Source organism: Electrona antarctica (assembly GCF_951216825.1).
Source record: "Electrona antarctica genome assembly, chromosome: 5".
Classification (NCBI taxonomy): Eukaryota; Metazoa; Chordata; class Actinopteri; order Myctophiformes; family Myctophidae; genus Electrona; species Electrona antarctica.
The window spans coordinates 25,207,617-25,228,266 of record NC_136810.1 but is presented as its reverse complement, the minus strand read 5'-3'; the positions used below and the strand labels follow the sequence as shown (position 1 = coordinate 25,228,266).

The 20,650-nt window shown below is 42.3% G+C and overlaps 1 protein-coding gene across 2 annotated transcripts in view; it reads left to right on the top strand.

The window, feature by feature from the left end:
* LOC306923096 (calcium-independent phospholipase A2-gamma-like) overlaps positions 1-8,942 on the top strand; it is a 39,956-nt gene extending 31,014 nt beyond the window's left edge. For both annotated transcript variants that reach the window (XM_079501111.1, XM_079501110.1), the window contains exons 9-10: positions 2,506-2,701; positions 6,822-8,942. In XM_079501111.1, the coding sequence (XP_079357237.1) occupies positions 2,506-2,701; positions 6,822-7,081 (456 nt within the window). In that variant the 3' untranslated portion in view covers positions 7,082-8,942. The remainder of the gene's footprint in view (positions 1-2,505; positions 2,702-6,821) is intronic.
* Positions 8,943-20,650: the final 11,708 nt, after the last annotated feature.

The window sequence follows — 20,650 nt, the reverse complement described above, 5'->3', positions numbered from 1 at the left end:
CAAACTACTGGTATGACAGCTATTACTTTTACTTTGTAGATTGCCCCCATCTCATAATCAATAGTTATTCCTTTCTTTCTTTCTTTCTTTCTTTCTTTCACATGAGACCTAGAGGCAATGACACAATGTATCAGTCCAGCTCCCCTGATGATTAACAGACCTGCATGTTGGTAGACAGCCCTCATATTCCCCCTCGTGGCGTGCGCGCCGACATCGATTCGTACACGGGGGGGAATTTCTCATTACTCCACATTGTTGCTGTGGGCTGGGCTGGAGACATGGGACACACCCCTTCCACCTTCCCTACGGCTTGATTACACCTCCTACTCACTCAATTGTGTGTTAACGAAGAAACAAACACACACACACACTCACACACAGTATTACTATTTCTATTGATACAATAGTAGGTACATTATCGTCGCTGTCAGGCGGAAACCTTGTAATATTCAAATCTATTACTTATCTGGAATTGAAAGTAAAGGCTACCTGTATTACAATGGTTCCAATATAGTTTTAACCTGGCGTTCCTACTTTGGGCCTGTCATAGGCAAACACTGTCACAGATCTTGCAATATTTTTCAAAAATACAAGGTTTCTGCCCTACATTGACGATACAGTAAAGCCTGATTCATACTTATACTAGTTTCACGCTGGTGTTGAATGCCGTAAATACCAGATATACAAGCTCACAACACGTCACATTCGTGGCGCGTTGTGAGCTTGTAGATCCGCCATTTACTGAGCATGACGCCTAACAACTAAGTACCACTGAGGCTTTAGTAGATATTCAAGCTTCTTTCTTACAGTCAGACACTCAGAAGAAGCGAGAAGCCGCGTCTGTCTCCAGACACCCGGGGGCCCTGCAGCTCCCGCCCTGCCAGCCCGCTCCTTTTTTAATGAGGTCTGGCCCCTGTGTGTTTGATCCAGCTGCCCCCCCCCCCCCCCCCCCCTGGGCCCCCTGGCCCCGCTCAGCCTCATGCCTATTCAACACTCCCCATCCACACCCCCCCCCCCCCCCCCCCATCGCTTCGGGTAGACTATGGATCCATACCAAAAGCAATCCTGGGCGGCCCGCTTGATATCAAAGCCAAGTCAGACAGAATAAACGGAAAAGGCAGGAGAGTTACAAGAACACGACAATGTAGTCGTTTTTGTTGTAAACCTACAAGCATGCCTTATTGAGCCATGCCTTTTTCCTGTTCACTAGATGTTCAGTGATTTATTTCATGTATTATGGTTGTTGAAATCTGTGTTAATTCTCGGTTAATTGGTTTCACCTACTATGGTTGTGGCCATGCAATCCAGCATTTCCAGTTGTAAGCAGCTGTCCGCAAATTACAATTGGACTCCGATAACTCTACCCACCAGTAGCTTGCCCCTAGAGGGTCAATCGATCGCACTGAGCCGAGGGTGTCTTCTTCTTTCCTGTTTTTGTGTTATCCTTTCAGCACAGCTTGTTAAAGCAGTGGTTCTCAAACGTTTTCAAGACAAGGACCCCCAAATTGATATGTATTTGGCCGCGGACCCCCACCTGAAAAGGTTTTGTGCCAGGCACCCCCAGAAGAGAAGATTTGTATTTAAAACATATCTTTCAAAAAAATAGCAGATGAACAAGCTTGTGGCACGTTGTGAGTTGTAAATCTACTATTTCTGAATAGCCAATGTGTTAATGGATAAAGTGGTTAAAAATGATTGTGATCTATTCTGACATACTGGGTGTATCCATCCTACCCAACCCGCTAACAGCCTTGTTTGTCATTCCCCCAGGGACTAATATTCCTCTATACCTTAAGAGAATAATCTCCTTTACTTCTCTTTTAGCCAGACGTCTTATACTCCTCAAATGGAAACAAGTTTCTCCACCTACACATAACGGATGGATAAAGGACGCCCTATTCTACCTTAAGCTTGAAAAGATTAGATTCTCACTTAATGGTTCCATGACAACTTTCCAGCAAACATGGACGCCCTTTGTTGACCATGTAAAAACCCTGACGGTAGTCCCAGAGATGAGCGATATTTGAACTAGATAATGGTGAACGCATAGGCCTATGCATTGTACGTGCGCCGTGTAAACCGGTGGCTGCACGCAAACACAGGTGGTCACCCCCCCTCTTTTCTTCTCTCCCCCCTCCCCCCTCTCTTTTAATTTATTTACTTCTTTATTTGTTTTGTATATTTTCTTCCCCTTCCCCTTTCTCCAGTATTGTCTCTGCATTGGGGAAGAGTGGGTGGGCATAGTGGGTGGACGGGAGGGAAATGATGGGTGCATATTTCTATGTATTAACAAATGTATATGTTGACATGATCAAGGACCCCACATGGGAGGGGAGAAAAATGCAAAAAACCCAATAAAAAGTAAAAAATTAAATTAAAAAAAAGATTGTGATTCTGTATTAACAAATGTTGCTGGAGGTCCCCACACCCCACTTTGAGAACCACTGTGTTAAATTGTACTTTTCAACCCGTTAGTAAGTATTCAATCAACTCCTTTTTGCACAGGACGGAGGTTTGCTGATCAATAACCCCACGGCACTGGCCATCCACGAGTGCAAGTGTCTGTGGCCCAACACACCAGTGGAATGCGTGGTGTCGCTGGGCACGGGACGCTTCGAATCCCCCGGCAAGCACAGCACCACCTACACCAGCCTCAAGACCAAGCTCACCAACATCATCAGCAGTGCCACAGACACTGAGGGTAGGTTGGATGATCGCAATAATTTTGTCATAATCGTCACAATCGTCAAATATTTAAATAGCAGCATCAAACTTTAGTAATTTAAGTTCCCGTCCTGAAAGGGTTAATATACCTGTATAAACTTTATAAAAAAAAGTAATTTCTTGGTATTTCAGTTGTTTCAGTTGCCATATCTGCCCTGTGCACTTTTTCATTACGAAGTCTAAAAGGCAAACAGAATTATAATATTTATTCATAATGTTCCAACAATAAAATCGTTAATGGCAATTATTTTTGTGATAATTAATCGTCAACATAAATGTGTAATCGTGACAGCGCTTGCTAACTCATGATCTGTAACATGAGATCATCATGTTTGTTTGTGTCATTTTTAATGCAATTGATCACAGCTAAATCCTTACTCTTTCATTTAATTCTGTAGAGAATCTATAGGTCTGTTCTTTTACAGACAATTTTTTGCTCTCAGAGTTAAATTAACACTGAGTGTTTCACTGTAATGGATCACTATCGCTGCATTGACAAAATAACTGCAATGCAGTCCAGTCCAGTCCGTTCCAGATTTGTCCCTCGTTGACCCTGTGGACTAGCAAAACAAGTTTGTGCTCCTTATCACCTCTGGACATGGGGTACGGTACCTCTGCAGTTCCTAAATTTGTCCCAGTCCGCCCCCCCCCCCCCCCCCCCCCCACCTCTCCCTGTCGCTGCGGCTGTGACGCACTGTGACCCAGATGCTGCTACGCAGTTTTTCTCCTCTTGTGTTTGGGTTTAAACTCTCCACCCTAGCTCTCTTGTTTAGGTCTGTAATTTTAGAAGCAGCACATTAGGAAGAGTGTGTACCTCAGATTATCCTCTCTTTTCTAAAAATGTCCCTCCTACCACAGTGATTATCTTGACTCATGCGTTCCCCTGAGAGTAGCGGTGGAGCTCAAGTCGCGTTGGACAGAGATAAGGCAGATTGGAACAGGGTTTTGTAAAGGGGCATGCCACGCAATTTTTAATGTATGTTACTTAGTTCACCCAGGACAGTCCTATACACCTGGTCCTATCATTATTATTATTATTTTAATGGCAATTTACTTGCCTGAACGAAAAACCAAAGAACCAGGAGGACTTAAAATGTGTGCTGTCATGGTGTCAGCCAGGTACAGGTACTGAAAATCAAGGAGAGTGTCACAGGGCAGCCCGTGCCCTATCGAGACAAACAGGGTTAGACATACCGTTGGTCCGATATCTCAAACCCTCACCCTAACCCTAACCTCCCATGGGCAGCACACCTAAACTTAACCTTAACCCTCTCCCAACCCTTAACACACCCCTCACCAACCTTAATCCGGTTGTTTTTTTTTTCACTTAATTTTTATTGATGAAAAGACAAGGACAACAAAAAGAAAAGACAAAACAAAAACAAGGCTGCATTTTTCATATTACAGGATACATTAATTGAAATACTCGATACATTATCGCTAGGCTGAAAGAAGAGATCCCACTTTTTATAGAACGGACCAATGCTATGTCTAACCAATGCTATGTCTAACCAAAGTATGCCTCCCAATGCGCACACACTCATCTGAATACACAATTGCTTCTAATTAATTATCACTGGCCAGCTTGGAAGTGACTGTGGGGAGTGGTGTGTTTCATATGTCTCAACTGTATCTTAATGAATTCCTGAGCATGGACATCGTAATTATTTTCTTCATGGAAGGGTGTAGCCCATTAAGGTAGTTACCTCAAGTTGCTGTTCTTTTTGCCGTTTGCCTGTGTTATTTTGGATGTGCTTAATTTTTGGACAGTCCATCACTGTGAATATTGCACTGCCTGGTTGGTGTTTGGAGACTTTGGGGTAAATAAAAACCAACAAAATGCATTCTAGGACAGTTCTAGGAGCCTTGGCCGTCCGGTCAACCTTTACAGAGAGGCTGACATTTCAAACGCCATTCTAACTACCCAAATGGCCTGAACATTATGGTTATTCTCATAGTCCTCTTGAACCAGAAGAAAGGCTGTCAAACTCCCAGAGAAACGTTGGTTCTTATGAAACACTGTTTGTTTTATCACTTAGTTCAACTTTCCCCAGTTCATTTCTACTTCAGTTTCACCCATTTGTGGAACAGGGCAAATGTCACAATACATGCTGTATAAGAATAACGTATTTCAGCTCTGGAGTTTGTGTTTCATACTTAATATACAGTACATGTACACAGTGCATATTTCACTCGGTCCTATTACATACCAACGTCAAGGTGCAAACATCTACATTTTGAACTCTGGAAAGCAAGTACATGTCTCCAAAATAGCCTCCAGATAAATGACTATTGGATAGTGTGCTGCATCGCCTGCCAGGTAGCTCCTTTTAATAGAATCCATGTCTGTGGATCTCTAGTCTGAACTACACCTGACCTCTCGGCGAACGAGTGTTCTATGGGAACGTGGACACAAACAGCTGCTGTTGCCTGATGGCTCCCTTCGGGCATAGCTGTCTGCAAATCTATTTCTGCGCACGGTGCATTTTCTTTATCTATTATTTTTCCCCCAGTTTTTTGTTATTCACTGGTCATGTCACTTCAAAGCACCCATAACAGAGTTCCCACCCAGAAGTAATACCCCTAAACATCTGCACTTGGTCCTGGCGCGCTCACACGTTCTCTGCAGCCCTGAAAACGCATGCCATTCTAAACACCAGGGACGTGCACACATAGACATCAAAGGGGGCTTCAGCCCCTGCCCTTTTACCTGTCTATAAAACAACTGCCCTTTCCAGACCACGAATGCAGCATTTACTATGGTGAAAGAAATGCTAATGCCACTCCTTTCCATGCCATGCCGGAAGGCAGCATTCAGGAGAATAGCTTTTTTTCTCCTGAACTTGAACACAGCATTTTGCATTGAACAAGTTTAGAAATCCATGTCGTTACACCGCATCTCTACTAGCTAAAGAGTACTGGGTTTGCGCCCCGAAAATAGCTGATCTACAAGCTCTCAACGCGACGCGTTGAGAGCTTGTAGATCTGCTATCTGCTATCTAGATCTGCTATCTTACGGGATTTCAGCCCCTGCCTCTAACACTCTCTGCACATCCCTGCTGAACACACAACTGTGTCAAGGGCCTGACAGCCTGGTTTACATTAGCATTCCCTAATGACTTCTTCATATAATCAGTGAATGTTTGGACATATTGGGACTATTAGATGCTTACTTTCAAGGGTTCCCAAACTTCTCAGGCACTGACCCCCCAAAAAAGAATCATAATTTGACAACTGACAAGCAGTTGGAGTTGAGAGTCGTTACGTTATTTAGTCTGACTAATTAAATTGTAACTTTAGAAATGTACTATATAGTATACTGTACCCTGTGTACACCTACGCCATACAGTACAAACATTTTCAGTCGTGAGGTTTTATTTGGCTTTAATCCATGTATACTGTATGTTGGTTTGTTTACTACTTTCGAGTAAGAAAACAATGTAAAGCTAATCATCAGGGAACCCCACCTCCCCTCTTTGGGGACCACCATTTTGGGAACCACTGCTTACTCCTGTGTCTCTGTGCGTGACGATCGCATATTTTCTAGGGGTGAACGATTATGAAATTATGACCGATATCCGATCTCCGATTATTTGCAGGGTCATATCTGCCGATACCGATTCTGACCGTTTCCGATATTATACAAAGGACCACAATGGAAACAAGCCTAGGCTTGGCCCAAAGCCTGTTAATAAATTAAATCAATCAATAAATAGCCTATACTCTTTTCCAAGTGTCTGTTTTCACAACTGAATGACTACTGAATGAGATGAGTACACAAATTAAATATAGAAAAATGTAAAGTTTATTTTTACTTAAGAATTGACATCATATTTGATGTGGCTTTTGTTCTAGAATAGAGATACTAGACACTTTTGAATTATATTGAACTTGAATTGAGACTGATTGATAATTGAGTACATTTTTCATTTAAAAACATTTTTGCTGGTGAAAACCGATGAAATAATCTGTATTATTTTGAGACCGTTCCGATACCGATATGGCATTTTTATGGCCGATATGACCTATTCCGATTATGCTACCGATTAATTGCGCATCACTAAATTATTTTCCCATTCTCGCCCTCCTCCTCCCAGAGGTCCACACCATGCTGGACGCCTTCCTACCTCCCGACACCTACTTCCGCTTCAACCCTTACATGAACGAGGAGATCGCCCTGGACGACAGCCGCCATGAGAAGCTGGACCTGCTGCAGGCCGAGGGCCTGCGCTACCTGGACAGGAACGAGCTGAAGCTGCAGAAGGCCGCCGGCATCCTCACCCGGGAGAAGGGCTCCGTGCAGAGGCTGGCCGAGTGGGCCAAACTGAAGGCAATCATGTTCGACGGCCCCCCCTAAAGAAGTAAGAGAGGAAAGCTCTAGCAGTATAAGAGCTGACTGACACAACCGAACTCCATCCCGCTCACACTCAAGACCACTGAACTCAAGCGTTTTTGACTACTTTCACTGGATCTGTACGCCTCGTAGATCTGAAGCCTAGAAAAAACCTTTTAACATAAAGATGGATAGGTATATTGTATCCCCACCCCGCATCCCAAACAAATTCAGCCGATCGATCTTGATGCTGGCAGCACTTGACACAGGAGTTAGTTTCAAAGGAAGACATTTCTTCTATGCTAAAAAATGGAACTCTGTAAATATACCATATAATGTATCACTGCTGTTGGGATGAAACCACCTAACTCCAAAATGTAACATTTTCAGGAAATGAAAAATATAGTTTTTCAGGAAATTAAGAAAACCATATATTTTGAAAATACTGCCTCATCAAAGTTGGCGTAGTGACTTTATATATTGTCAATTACTTGAATGAGGGGTGGTGGAGTTAGTTGCTTTAGCAGACAGTCTGTGGGTCCAATGGAGTTAAGAGGTTTTGTCCAAAGCGTTTTTTACTACTTTCCATTGGTTCAATATCTCGAAAAACCTCAAAAATGGAGTTAGGAGGTTTCCTCCCGACAGCAACGATATGGTAGGCATACTGAAGGTTGCTACAAGAAAATGTAGCCGCTTCTTTCTTCTTTGTTAAGCATAAGAACACTTATGAACACGCTGTTTAATTATTTGACAAAGGTTAACCACCAGCACATCTTAATAAATAAGCTGTTTTTATTTATTAGAGGAGGGGAAACAATATGGAGGCATATTTACCCAGATCGATTTAGCTCAGTTGTAATGTACTGTAGTTTGTTTTACTCTGCCAGTCTGAACTCAAATCACTAAAATTGTGTATGCCAGATATGATGTCAACATAATATCAGATATGATGTCAACATAATATCAAGGTTTTACTTGAACTGAACTCCTCGTGATTCTTAGTGTTATTAATGAGTCATATGTGTCTGAAGCTTGCACTAAAGAAATGCAGCTAGTGATCAATATAATTATTGCTGATGACAATATTGATAAATGAGGGTCAAATTTAAGCAATGTAGTTGTACTGTATTCTCCATTTTAAAGTAATGGTATACTTGAGGAAAATGCTACTGATCTGGCTATCATACCTGCATAGCAGTTGAAATGCACCATATGGTGGTGAAATCCATATGAGTAAGTTTAAGATTAACCATTTCATATTACAATATGAATAACTATTCTATTACTTAAATCATGTGTATACTATAAATTAAAATGGATCAAGAAGGAAACCTTGTGAGTGAAAAGGACACATTTTGCTTTGCTACAGTATTATTTTAGCTTTAGGGGAGTGTTAGCCTGGTATGGCCAGACTATTTGTCTGGTTTCCAGGTTGGAAGATTTATTTTTTTAACATAGTTTCTCCAGTGGACATCTGCATGTCAGGGGTACAGTTCCTGTCCACATGGGTTGAAGTTCTTATAGTTCTTATAGTCGCCACGACTGATTTCAATCATTTGGATTCCATAGATAGAAGTCATGCATGATGCATGTCTTCTATAGAAGCATGTTGCACAGAAGAATATCCGATCTATACAAGCTTGTAGATAGGCTATTTTTGGTTATTATTTTAAGATTATTTAAGAGTATTTGAAGTGGTCAAACTATAGCAATATGTTCCAAAGCATCTTCCATAAAACCTTAACCTCTATAGTCTCGGAAATATCTTAAAAGCAAAGGTTAAAGCCTCAATCTGTGATTTCTTCACCTTGTTTGTAATTTTAGATTTTACATATTGTGTGAATTGTTTAGAAACAGAAGAGAGACGTGGCAGGCGACTGTTTTAACCCAGAAACAAGAAGTATGGTTGTCTACACCAGTGGTTCTCAAAGTGGGGTCCGGTCCGGTAACTTTTGAAATGGGGTCTGTGGGCTTTTTGGGGGATTTGGGGGTCCTTGACATGAAAACCACTGGTCAGGGACAGGGAGTGTCTCTCGCCAACAGTAGGGATTGGCAGTGATAGGGACTGTATAAAACACATGGTAGGGAACTAGCAAAAAAAATATAATAATATTTATTGTTACTTATTATTGTGTGCATGAGAGTTGATATTTATGGGTTTTCTATTCCTATTCACCACTGGTTATAAGCACTTTCTTGTACCTTGCGTGCCCTCTCTCCCTTTGATGCCTCTTTTGTTATGCCTCTCTCTTCCAATCTTACTCTGAAGGGTTGTTTTCCAGTCTCTACTCTGCCACACTCACTACTATGCTTGTTTAAATCACTCAGATTTAGCTGAGGGACTGGCTTTGAATAGATTATAGTTTTATTGCTTTCCTACTGCTGGTGTAATTTGGTCCAACCCTGACTGAAATAATTCACTGCATGAAATTCATTTCAATGGGCTAACTTGGCCAATTACTGTATCATGACTCATGTCTTTATCACTCCAGAGGGACCCGAGGTAAAATGTACACGGCTACATTAATTTAAGGATTAATTTAATCCAATTGTTCTCCAGTTCATTCTACATGTAGGAAGTGTTTTCTTGAATGTGTACTGTAATTAAAATCCATCACTCAACCTTACTCCATCTTGCCTCCTAATTATGTGGAGATTAGATGTTTGCTATCTCCGGGAAGCTGCTATTTTTCCACATCTTGTGGATTATCTCAGGAAGAGGTTATGTCGGGGTGTTGTTTGTTGTCAATTTTTACTCTCAACTATTTCATTATTCCACAGCAACTGAGATCCATGCAGATAATGAGATGCATACCTTCACCGGCTTCAAATATCCAGGTGCTTGACTGGATTGGTGGTGGATTCCTTGTTGTGGATATGATTGCATCAATTGGAACATGGTAAAACTAGCCATGCATGTATTAATTTAATACGAATATAATATTACAAAATCATAACAAGTTGCCTCAAGAAAGACTTTACTGTACATAGACTGATTAAGCCCTAAGCAAGCATTTGAAAACTGTACTTTAATGGGAAGAACCATGCAGGCTCTATAGGGTCAGCTGCCATCTGCCTTGACCATGTTGGGGAATGTACAGCAGCCAGCAGGAATAACAAAATCACACCTGTGTGAACTGAGTGGTGCAACTCCGTGTGTGGGTCCCTGGAACTTCCAGACCCACAGGAATGCGCCCAGTGTGCCGGCCCGGTTCCAGCAAGCAGACCCACGTCCAAAACGGTCGAGAAATGATAGTTACCGTGTGGGGGTCCCCGGGTGGTCCCCGGAACATCCAGACCCCCAAGAACGGGCCCAGGGGGCCGGGCCAGTTCCGCCCTGCGTCCGAAATGTTTGAGAAATGACAGAGTTACCGTGTGGGGGTCCCTCACTTTTGTCATCAATGTTTGTGGTTACACTGGCTTAATGTGCAACACTCAAAAATAGTCATAGGAAACGGTAGCAAAACAATGTTTGTGTTTACACTCTAGTTTTTTTTAACCAAACACTAGTCGTAGGCGGTGGCAGCAAAACAATGTTTGTGTTTACACAAACCCTCAAAGCTGGACATAGGAGGGGCTAACACCCCTCAAAAACCACACCCATGTGAAGCGAGGGGTGCTCTTATCATCATACATCATCTCATTCTGGCCAATCACAATTTGCGTCCTCACGTTTTCCGTCTTCACTTTTGTCTTCAATGTTTGTGTTTACACAAACCTCGGAAAGCTGGTAAGAACTATAAAGACAACAGTAATCACTAACAGCAGCTTGCAGTCATATTTCATGGAAACCTTTGATCCTCAGTCAGGGGTCTGCACTACAGTCACTCACAATTCATCCATATATGCGTATTTCTTTTCTATCAAACCCCGGCCTATATGTACTGTGTCTGAGCAGCTGACTGTAATGTAGGGTGAGGAGGATGGGGGCGAAAGCGAGACGAGATGACGGCAAGGTGGTGCTCAGACACCTGGGAAACAGTTTGTGATGGATTATGTTTCCCGCCAGGTGGCTAAATGACAAGCTCTAACGCTGTTCCCTGCTTGCCTGCGTGAAAACATCCATGACCACACGAGGCACAGCTTCAGGGAACACTAAGCCACAGCCATAATAATGTAGAGTGAAATTGACTGTGTTGATACAATGGAATTATATTGCTATTCTTGCACTTGCCGAGCCAACTGATTTAAGATTCAAAGACTATTTGTCACACGCTCATCATGTGTATTTGGAGTGAACTATTGATGCAGCAGACTCTGCTGCATCATACTGTGCTGCAAGCAATCTGCAACATATTTAATACAATATATCATGTGAGTACCGTAATAGAAAAGGGTTTTGGTACAAGTATTGGCAACTACTATTAGTAATGAGTAATACAATAATAAATAACGTGTAAAAAACCTAATACGAGTGCAAAAACAGTATCATTATAAACGGGTCATTGATGTAATGGTAATGGATGACCATAGACTAAGATAAAATATATACCATTTTACTTTCACTATTGTGTCCCTATATAGTACAGGAAATCTATGGAAAATACAGGATCAACCTCTAACTAATTGCAAAAAAACCGAACTCAGCTGATTTTGCATCTTCAATATATCCTGAATAACAGAAAAAAAGTTGCCTGGAATTGTCTGAGGGGAAAGTGTTGAAAATAGCCTGTACAGTGTGGCCACCATTGACATCCTATTATAAGGTAATCTTTTCTAAATGTCCTTATGCTTTAAGTAGCATGTGACATATCAAACTAGGGGGTTTTCATGATGCTGAATCCATTCCAAGCATTAGTTTTGCATAAAAACACTCATTGGGCTAAATTTGGCCATAGCAACTTGCCCAAATGTGCTGACCTCATTACATTTTGGCAAGTTGCTATGGCCAAATTTAGCCCAATGAGTGTTTTTATGCAAAACTAATGCTTGGAATGGCTTCAGCATCATGACAACAACCTAGTTTGATATGTCACATGCTACTTAAAGCATAAGGAAATTTAGAAAATATTGCCTTATAATAGGATGTCAATGGTGGCCATACTGTACAGGCCATTTTCAACACTTTCCCCTCAGACAATTCCAGGCAACTTTCTTTCTGTTATTCAGTATATATTGAAGATGCAAAATCAGTTGAGTTTGGTTTTTTTGCAATTAGTTAGAGGTCAAATTGCATTATTACTGGACTAATAGGCTAATGTACAAATAGCAGTAGTATAGTATAGCATAGTGTTGATGAACTATTACTATTACTGAGAACTGTACAGTACAAAAATGTACAATTTGTGCAAGGAGGTTCTGAAAAGGCATTGTCCAAAATACTGTATGTTTGTGAGCAGGTATTTACAGGTGGTCAACCTGTCAAACCGGTGTTTATAGCCTAGCCTAAGTGGGCCTAAGCCTCTTTTGGGTGGTTTTCATAGACCTGCATGCTGCTTGTTTCTCTTGCTAAATCTGACAACAATGCCTCTGAGACTACAATACCACTATGGGTGCTGCATAGGGGAATAAAGTCCCTATGGTGAGCTTATTGGTCGACTGCACCACTCTCTACAGGCAGGGCTCCATGTTCCTGAGAGGAGCTATTGACGTACCAAACAGTGATTCAGAATGCTACAGTATGTTGAATATCCTCAGCTGTCTGAGTTGGTACAGGTGCTGCCTGTTGTGATTCGGTTGACCAAGCATTTGGTCCCTAAAGAGTATCGCGTGACATGCTCTGAAGTTTAAAACACACATATATTATACAGTAGGCCTATATTGGACACATTATGTGACCAGAATATATGAGACAAGGACAATAAGAATGGATAGGAATAGAAAATGCATCTCCTATCATTGTGCACAGACGTCAGTCTCTGATAGTGTTGATGACATGTTCATCGTATCACGGGTATCAAATATGATTACATTGTAGATGATGAGTGAGTGATACACCATGTGTGTACTGGTTCAAGCAGATACATGTCATAAATCATGACACTGCCTATAGCGTTCCATGATTGTAAGGTATACTACTACAAAATTAGAAGGGGAGACGTGGACAGACACAGCAGCATGAAATATTGGTTGAAAGCACAAGAATACATGTATGCAGGGACATTAATACCATGAGAATAGATTCTAAGAAATAGTCTAACAAAAATGTGTAGTACTGTATGTGTGTTGGAGTTGAATGAGCCATCCAAGGGCTACTTCTATTCATAATCATTGTGGAGTATTTAGTGACTTTTCATGTCATGTTTTTTTCCTGCTGTGTGTTAACGTGGTTAGGTGTAGCCTGCGAGGGCTGTTTCCACTCAATATAGAGGGGATGTAATGTAATTATGCTGCAGGCAGGCTTGGAGAGGAAATGCATCCTCCCCTGATGTAAGCAGACTTGACTTATGAACTTGTCCTCTGGCATTAATGATGTTTGTAATTTGATTTCTTACACATTTGGCCAAGCCTCTTGAGTTTGCATATCAATGGTTCTCCAGTCTACCCTGTTCTGAGTATGTTGAGCGGTGCCGGTGCACATTGATGAGCAGATTTTTTGACAGATGCCGAGCTCTCCTATTTGAGCTGTTATGTGAGGATTGTTTACGCTTGAGGTGTCTGTCTGGTACCCGATTATGCCTCATATTTAGCTGAAGCGAATAACACCACTCATTATCACTTAATTGGTTTTGCAGAGAGTTTCTGAAATGGGGATGAGATTATACATGGACATTTAATCCACAAGGTGAGCAGTACTTCAAGTACAACATTTTAGCAGATGTTAGGGATAATGTTATATATTATACATGCGAATATTCCCAGAAAATCGGCAACCGTGCAAACATATGTGTTGCACCGTGATGCATTGTGAGCTTGCAGATCTGCTATTGTCTGCAAATATATTTGATAAAAAAAAGAAGGGTTGGGTTTTGTTGACTGCATGGGACACTAGGTCAGATGGGAGCTATATGTTATTTCAAGGATGACTCAACTTAACCAGTGTTGCAGATGTAACACCCAGGATTTAAGCCCCAAACCCCAAACGGGGACCATATTAGGCTCATAATAATAATAACTAGAACTGCACTCTGTCGAGTGCCAACTTGTGCGTTGCACACAAGTAGTGCACAAGCAGAGCACGCAAGTACTGCCACGGTAACATACATGTATGTAACTTGAATGTAGCATACTGTGGTCGGCTGGACCGCTCTGCTTACGCAAGTAATAACTAATGGCCTACTAGTGAGCAAGCAGAGCGCGCAAGTACTGTCGACCGCTACGAACTTTCAAATCTCAGCCTCTCTGTAAAATTAAATACTAAAGTCGGGTTATAACTGGCTGTCAATGGTGACGTAATTACGATATGTTTCAATATTGGTTAGCTAACAGGTAACGTACAGTATGTATGTATATGTAAGTTGAAAAGTACTATACTGTGGTCGGCTGGGTTTTTTTATGTGTATGTTCGTGGTATATATACTGATTTTGAGTGTGACGTAATGAAGATATGTATCAATACCGGGCTATAACTGGCTTTTGATGGTGACGTAATAAAGATAAGTTTCAATGTCGGGTGGATTAAAGGTAATGTCTTTATGTATACATGTATGTAATCTGAAACCTATCTTTATTACGTCACCATCGAAAGCCAGTCATACCCCGGATGGCCTCGTGGTACCGGGTGGCATAATCGACAATCACCAGTATATACTTGTGCCCTCGCGCTGCCCCACTATGTCCATCGCTATACATGATCGCTATTACACTTCAATTATAGGGAGCGGAATCAATGGGTTGCGCTGGGCCGGGCGCGGTGCGGTGAGTTGGCATTCTGGGCAACTTCTACAAAACTCTTCAATAGCGCGTTTTGCAGCTGGCCAGTAAAACCTCCATGACTCTATCATAGGTTTTCTGTACGCCTCTCTGTAAAACATTGGAATTAAATACTAAAGTCGGGTTTTAACTGGCCGTCAATGGTGACGTAATTACGATATGTTTCAATATTGGTTAGCTTACAGGTAACGCATGTATATCTATAAGTTGTAAGTAGAAAAGTAGTATATTGTGGTCACTTGGGTTGTTTTATGCGTATGCCGTGGTGTATATATACTGATTTTGAGTGTGACATAATGAAGATATGTATCAATGCCGGGATATAACTGGCTTTCGATGGTGATGTAATAAAGATAGGTTTCAGATTACATACATGACACTGAAACATATCAAGTCTTGTATATGTAATAAAAGTGCCTACTTGCTATAAATACTAAAGTCAGGTTATAACTGGCCGTCAATGGTGACTTAATTAGCTTGCGCAAGTAATAAATATAGCTGCAACAAGCAGCTATAAGATGCCAGGGTCAAGCCCAAAAAGAAAAAAAGCTATAGACTGAAATTATTTGACAAGTAATAAATAAATATCACACTTGTGTGAAGTGAGGGGCGCTCTTATTATCATACATCATCACATTCCGTGCTCAGCCAATCAAATCATCACAAATGGGCTTGCCCATGTGGGTTTTAATTAGATTCTACCCAGGCCCTAAGTCAGCTCGAACCTGCTCATTCCTGTGTGGTTGACATGGCGTGGGTAGACTGGAGATTACGTCCGTTTTTTTGGTTAGGCTGATTGATTGGCTGAAGGGGTTTTCTGTCAACGCTGTAGTCCCATAACCACAGTCAGACTCCACTGGCATGTATGGAAATGCAATTTCTGTGGCATGGCCAAAAATGGATTGAGCAAATCACAACAATTTTTTCATCTAGAGATCTAAAGGTCAAAGGTCTTTTGACGAATGAGTGTGAGCTACACTTCCTGAGGGATCCTCACGGCCCTCTACCATATTGCCGAATTTCGTGGAAAAACGATAGCTCAGAACTTCCAAAACTGCTAAAACGGACATTTTTACGATTACAAAATAATAATAATAATAATATCTGGGACTTAGATAGCACTTTTTTCATATAGGCTCTCAAAGACGCTTTACATGTGTGTGGAGGGAACATAAGAAAAGGACAACTTTATTAGGAAAACAAGTAAAGTCATTCACCCCCATTTGACCTCGGGGCAAGGCTACCTCAATAACAGAGAGACATTTGACCTCAGGGCAGGGCTACCTCAATAACAGAGAGACATTTGACCTCAGGGCAGGGCTACCTCAATAACAGAGAGACATTTGACCTCGGGGCAGGGCTACCTCAATAACAGAGAGACATTTGACCTCGGGGCAGGGCTACCTCAATAACAGAGAGACATTTGACCTCAGGGCAGGGCTACCTCAATAACACAGAGACATTTGACCTCAGGGCAGGGCTACCTCAATAACAGAGAGACATTTGACCTCGGGGCAGGGCTACCTCAATAACAGAGAGACATTTGACCTCAGGGCAGGGCTACCTCAATAACAGAGAGACATTTGACCTCGGGACAGGGCTACCTCAATAACAGAGAGACATTTGACCTCAGGGCAGGGCTACCTCAATAACAGAGAGGCTTTTGACCTCAGGGCAGGGCTACCTCAATAACAGAGACATTTGACCTCGGGGCAGGGCTACCTCAATAACAGAGAGGCATTTGACCTCGGGACAGGGCTACCTCAATAACAGAGAGACATTTGACCTCAGGGCAGGGCTACCTCAATAACAGAGAGACATTTGACCTCAGGACAGGGCTACCTCAATAACAGAGAGACATTTGACCTCAGGACAGGGCTACCTCAATAACAGAGAGACATTTGACCTCAGGACAGGGCTACCTCAATAACAGAGAGACATTTGACCTCAGGGCAGGGCTACCTCAATAACAGAGAGACATTTGACCTCGGGGCAGGGCTACCTCAATAACAGAGACATTTGACCTCAGGGCAGGGCTACCTCAATAACAGAGAGACATTTGACCTCAGGGCAGGGCTACCTCAATAACAGAGAGACATTTGACCTCGGGGCAGGGCTACCTCAATAACAGAAAGACATTTGACCTCGGGGCAGGGCTACCTCAATAACAGAAAGACATTTGACCTCAGGGCAGGGCTACCTCAATAACAGAGAGATATTTGACCTCGGGGCAGGGCTACCTCAATAACAGAGACATTTGACCCCGGGGAAGGGCTACCTCAATAACAGAGACTTTTGACCTCGGGGCAGGGCTACCTCAATAACAGAGAGACATTTGACCTCGGGGCAGGGCTACCTCAATAACAGAGAGACATTTAAGAAAACTAACATATGAGAGACATTATGATGGATCTTTCTCTCATCAAGCATCCATGAATATTGTCATGGGATGAAACAAAACTACTTTACAGATAGAGTTGTGCCATCTGTAACTTCTGCATTTAAAAACAAGAAAGCATCTACAGTTTGTGTAACCATGAACACAAGAAGTAGAGGCGATGTGGTGTGTATTGTATTGTTTATGGTCGATGATGCGGTTCACTTTGTGGCTTGAGGCCTGCCCTGTACTGTATATCCCATGTTCTGTTATATGCTTGAACTCATAGCAACCCCTCAGAGTATTATTTTGATAATGTGCATGCAGGGAATTAAGTGACTATTTTAATGGAATTCAAATGATGCACAGACGTATCTGGAGGCGGTCTGAGATGAGAGGTGTGGACAATTACACCAGTGCTTCTCCGTGTGTCATTAGATTTGAGCAAGACATTATTGTGCAGTACTGTATGTCATCTCTCAACTAAGTACTCTTTAAAAGGAAGCCATTTATGTCTCTGACTGGGGTCCCCAGACTGTCTGTTCTTTGCTCTGTCCTTTTTGCCATTGATAATGAACAGAGAAATGACGTCAGAATTTTTGAGAGGCGATAGCCCCTCCTACGTCCAGCTTTTGGTGTGTGTAACCCAAATTTTGTCCTAACACAAACATTAAATGCCATTGACAATGAATGGAAATGTTTTAGTCTTTGTGTAAACACAAACATTGAAGACGAAGGTGAGGATGCAAATTCTGATTGGCCGGAATGAGATGATGTATGATGATGTGCGCTGATAAGAGCGCCCCTCACTTCACACGGGTGTGAAGAAGAATCAAGAGAATCAAGACACAGATTTATTTTTCTTTCCTTTCTTTTGCACAATTAGCAAAACTAGGTTCCCGGCTGTAGAGCACCGAGTCGGTAACGATGGAAGTTGGAGATCCATGTCCCACCCGACTATATGCAATACCTGTACCCGCGTCAGAGTACCTGTTCCACCAAGTCGGTGGGACGACGGTTCTCGAGTTACGTAGATTACAGACGTACGTATACACAGTTACACACACACACACACACACACACACACACACACACACACACACACACACACACAGAGACTTCGTGCATTTATAGATAGACTAGACCGGTGCCTGCATGGCTGTAGAGCAGCGAGTCAGTATAACGACGGAAGTTGGAGATCCATGCCCCACCCGGCTATGCAATACCCGGTGTACCCGCATCAGAGTATACCCGTTACATTCATCTGTCTGTGTCCCTTTTATGCCCATATACCGGTATGTAGATTTCTGTATCTGTCTCTCTGTGTCTGCCTTTATTCCTATGGAGTTCAGAACAGGCCAGCTCCATATACAGTATGGACCCATGGGCAGAGGCCCTGTCCAGAGCCCGCACAGAGGCCTTTTTGGGGCGGTTCTGGACAACCCTGGGTCCGACTGACTTGACACCGGGCACTGCACTCCCTGTGTGGAACACGTGTGTCGAATTTGAAGTTGGTGGGCCGAATGGTTCTGGAGTTATGTGGATTTCAGACGTACAGACTACAGAGACATGGTGCATTTATTAATTTTTTTAATATATTTTTGGGCTTTTTGCCTTTATTGAACCTATAGGTTAACAGTAGCTTGACAGGAAAGGGGGAGAGAGATGGGGGGGGGGGGGGGGGGAAGAGACGCAGCAAAGGACGTCGATTACCAGCCTATGCCTGGACCGCTCGGCCAGTCCAGGCCACATGGTGCATTTATAGATATGTGTGGCAAGTTTCTCAAGACTGTGCTAACAATAGCAATACTGTAGAACAACATAACACAATAACCAAATAACAATACAACATAATTGGGACTCTATGTGCATGCGGTTAATGTGGAAGGGATAGAATTTCCGAATGACAGGACATTGTTTACCTGCCATATAAAGCCATATAAAGATTATTTGTCTTCTAGCAGCCTACATTTGCAAATGTTGTATATCCACAAATGCAATCCACACAAAATTGGACATTACTGCAGTATGTGTCTGTGTGTGTGTGTGTGGGGGGGGGGGGGGGGTGTATTTCCACCTTGAGCCCTTGAGCTGTGCACAATCTGCATTTGGCTAATCTCAGTCAGCCAGCTTGTGGATGGCAGTTCAAAGCAAAAAACTAAGAGCAGTGCTGTCTTCTTGCCAAAACGAGGCTTACTCCAGTAATAATAGTCACTAGTGACTGTGAGGCTGCAGATGGCTTCTTGGAGTAAGTCTGAGATCATGCATATGTTGTAATATGGATGGAGTCTTGGAGATGAGACGCCTGATTGCATCCAGATAAGGGGAAATGTCCATTTTAGAGTCAAATGACCTCAACCACTGGAGTCTGAACCCACATGCAGGGAGGCTATACCCCATGATTATTGGTGCAAACCCACTTTTTAATGGGGTGAAATGGTGGAGTGCATCAGGGTATGGTATGCAAATGGCACAGAGCCATTATGTTTCAAACAGCACAGCTGGAAATGTTTCACTTTCACAGTGACAATGATAATACTGTATACAGTATTGGTTTCCCGCATTGTGTACTGCACGCATAAACGGAGCTGCTACCTTAAACACAAATCTGAAGCTTTTTGTACTATTTGAAATTGTTTGGGGGATAATGCTGCAAATTGTCCCAACGGTGAAAATATTGAAAGATTTCTGCTATTTGTTTCAAAAAGCTTTATACCCTTGCAAACGTATACATGTATATCTATAACGTTCAAATGTTGCAATCTGAGCTCTGTTTAATACAATGCTCTGTGTAGTTTTGACACTGCTTTGGCAGTGTTTTCTCATGCAACTATATCTCTCATTTATTGAACCTTTTGTGTACAGTGTTATTTGTGTATGCTATTGAGATGCAATGTATTAAATTATTTAGCCTATATGTGAGGCACACAATTGCCTTACACATTCATAAATATGGATATTTCACATTTAATGATGCATAAGGTAGGCTATATAAATCCAATAATAATTGAGAAAAAATAAATCTAAACTGCCACTGCTTTTATAGCATGCCCGAATCCACGGAGGGGTGCCCTGGGCGCAGCCATTACTGAGGTGTACCATTAATCGCAGCTTGGCCCCTATGAGCTTGACACACCAGCACTGATTAGCTACACCTGGCATACAGGGCACGTGCTGAGCTCCATATGAATTCGTTTAAATCATAAATGACACGCACGACGGCTGACTGTGGCACAGCACAAATACGTTGCTTTTTTTTACCCTCCAGAGAGGGGAAAGTAATAGGACCTATTATCGTATATTCGTATAGATATTTTAGCTGGAACCTGTCAGTGCCTCGAGGCCACCATTCGCAGGCAGAGGCGCTGCAGTGCGCGCAATTTGGCGTGCCGTGCGCCCACAGA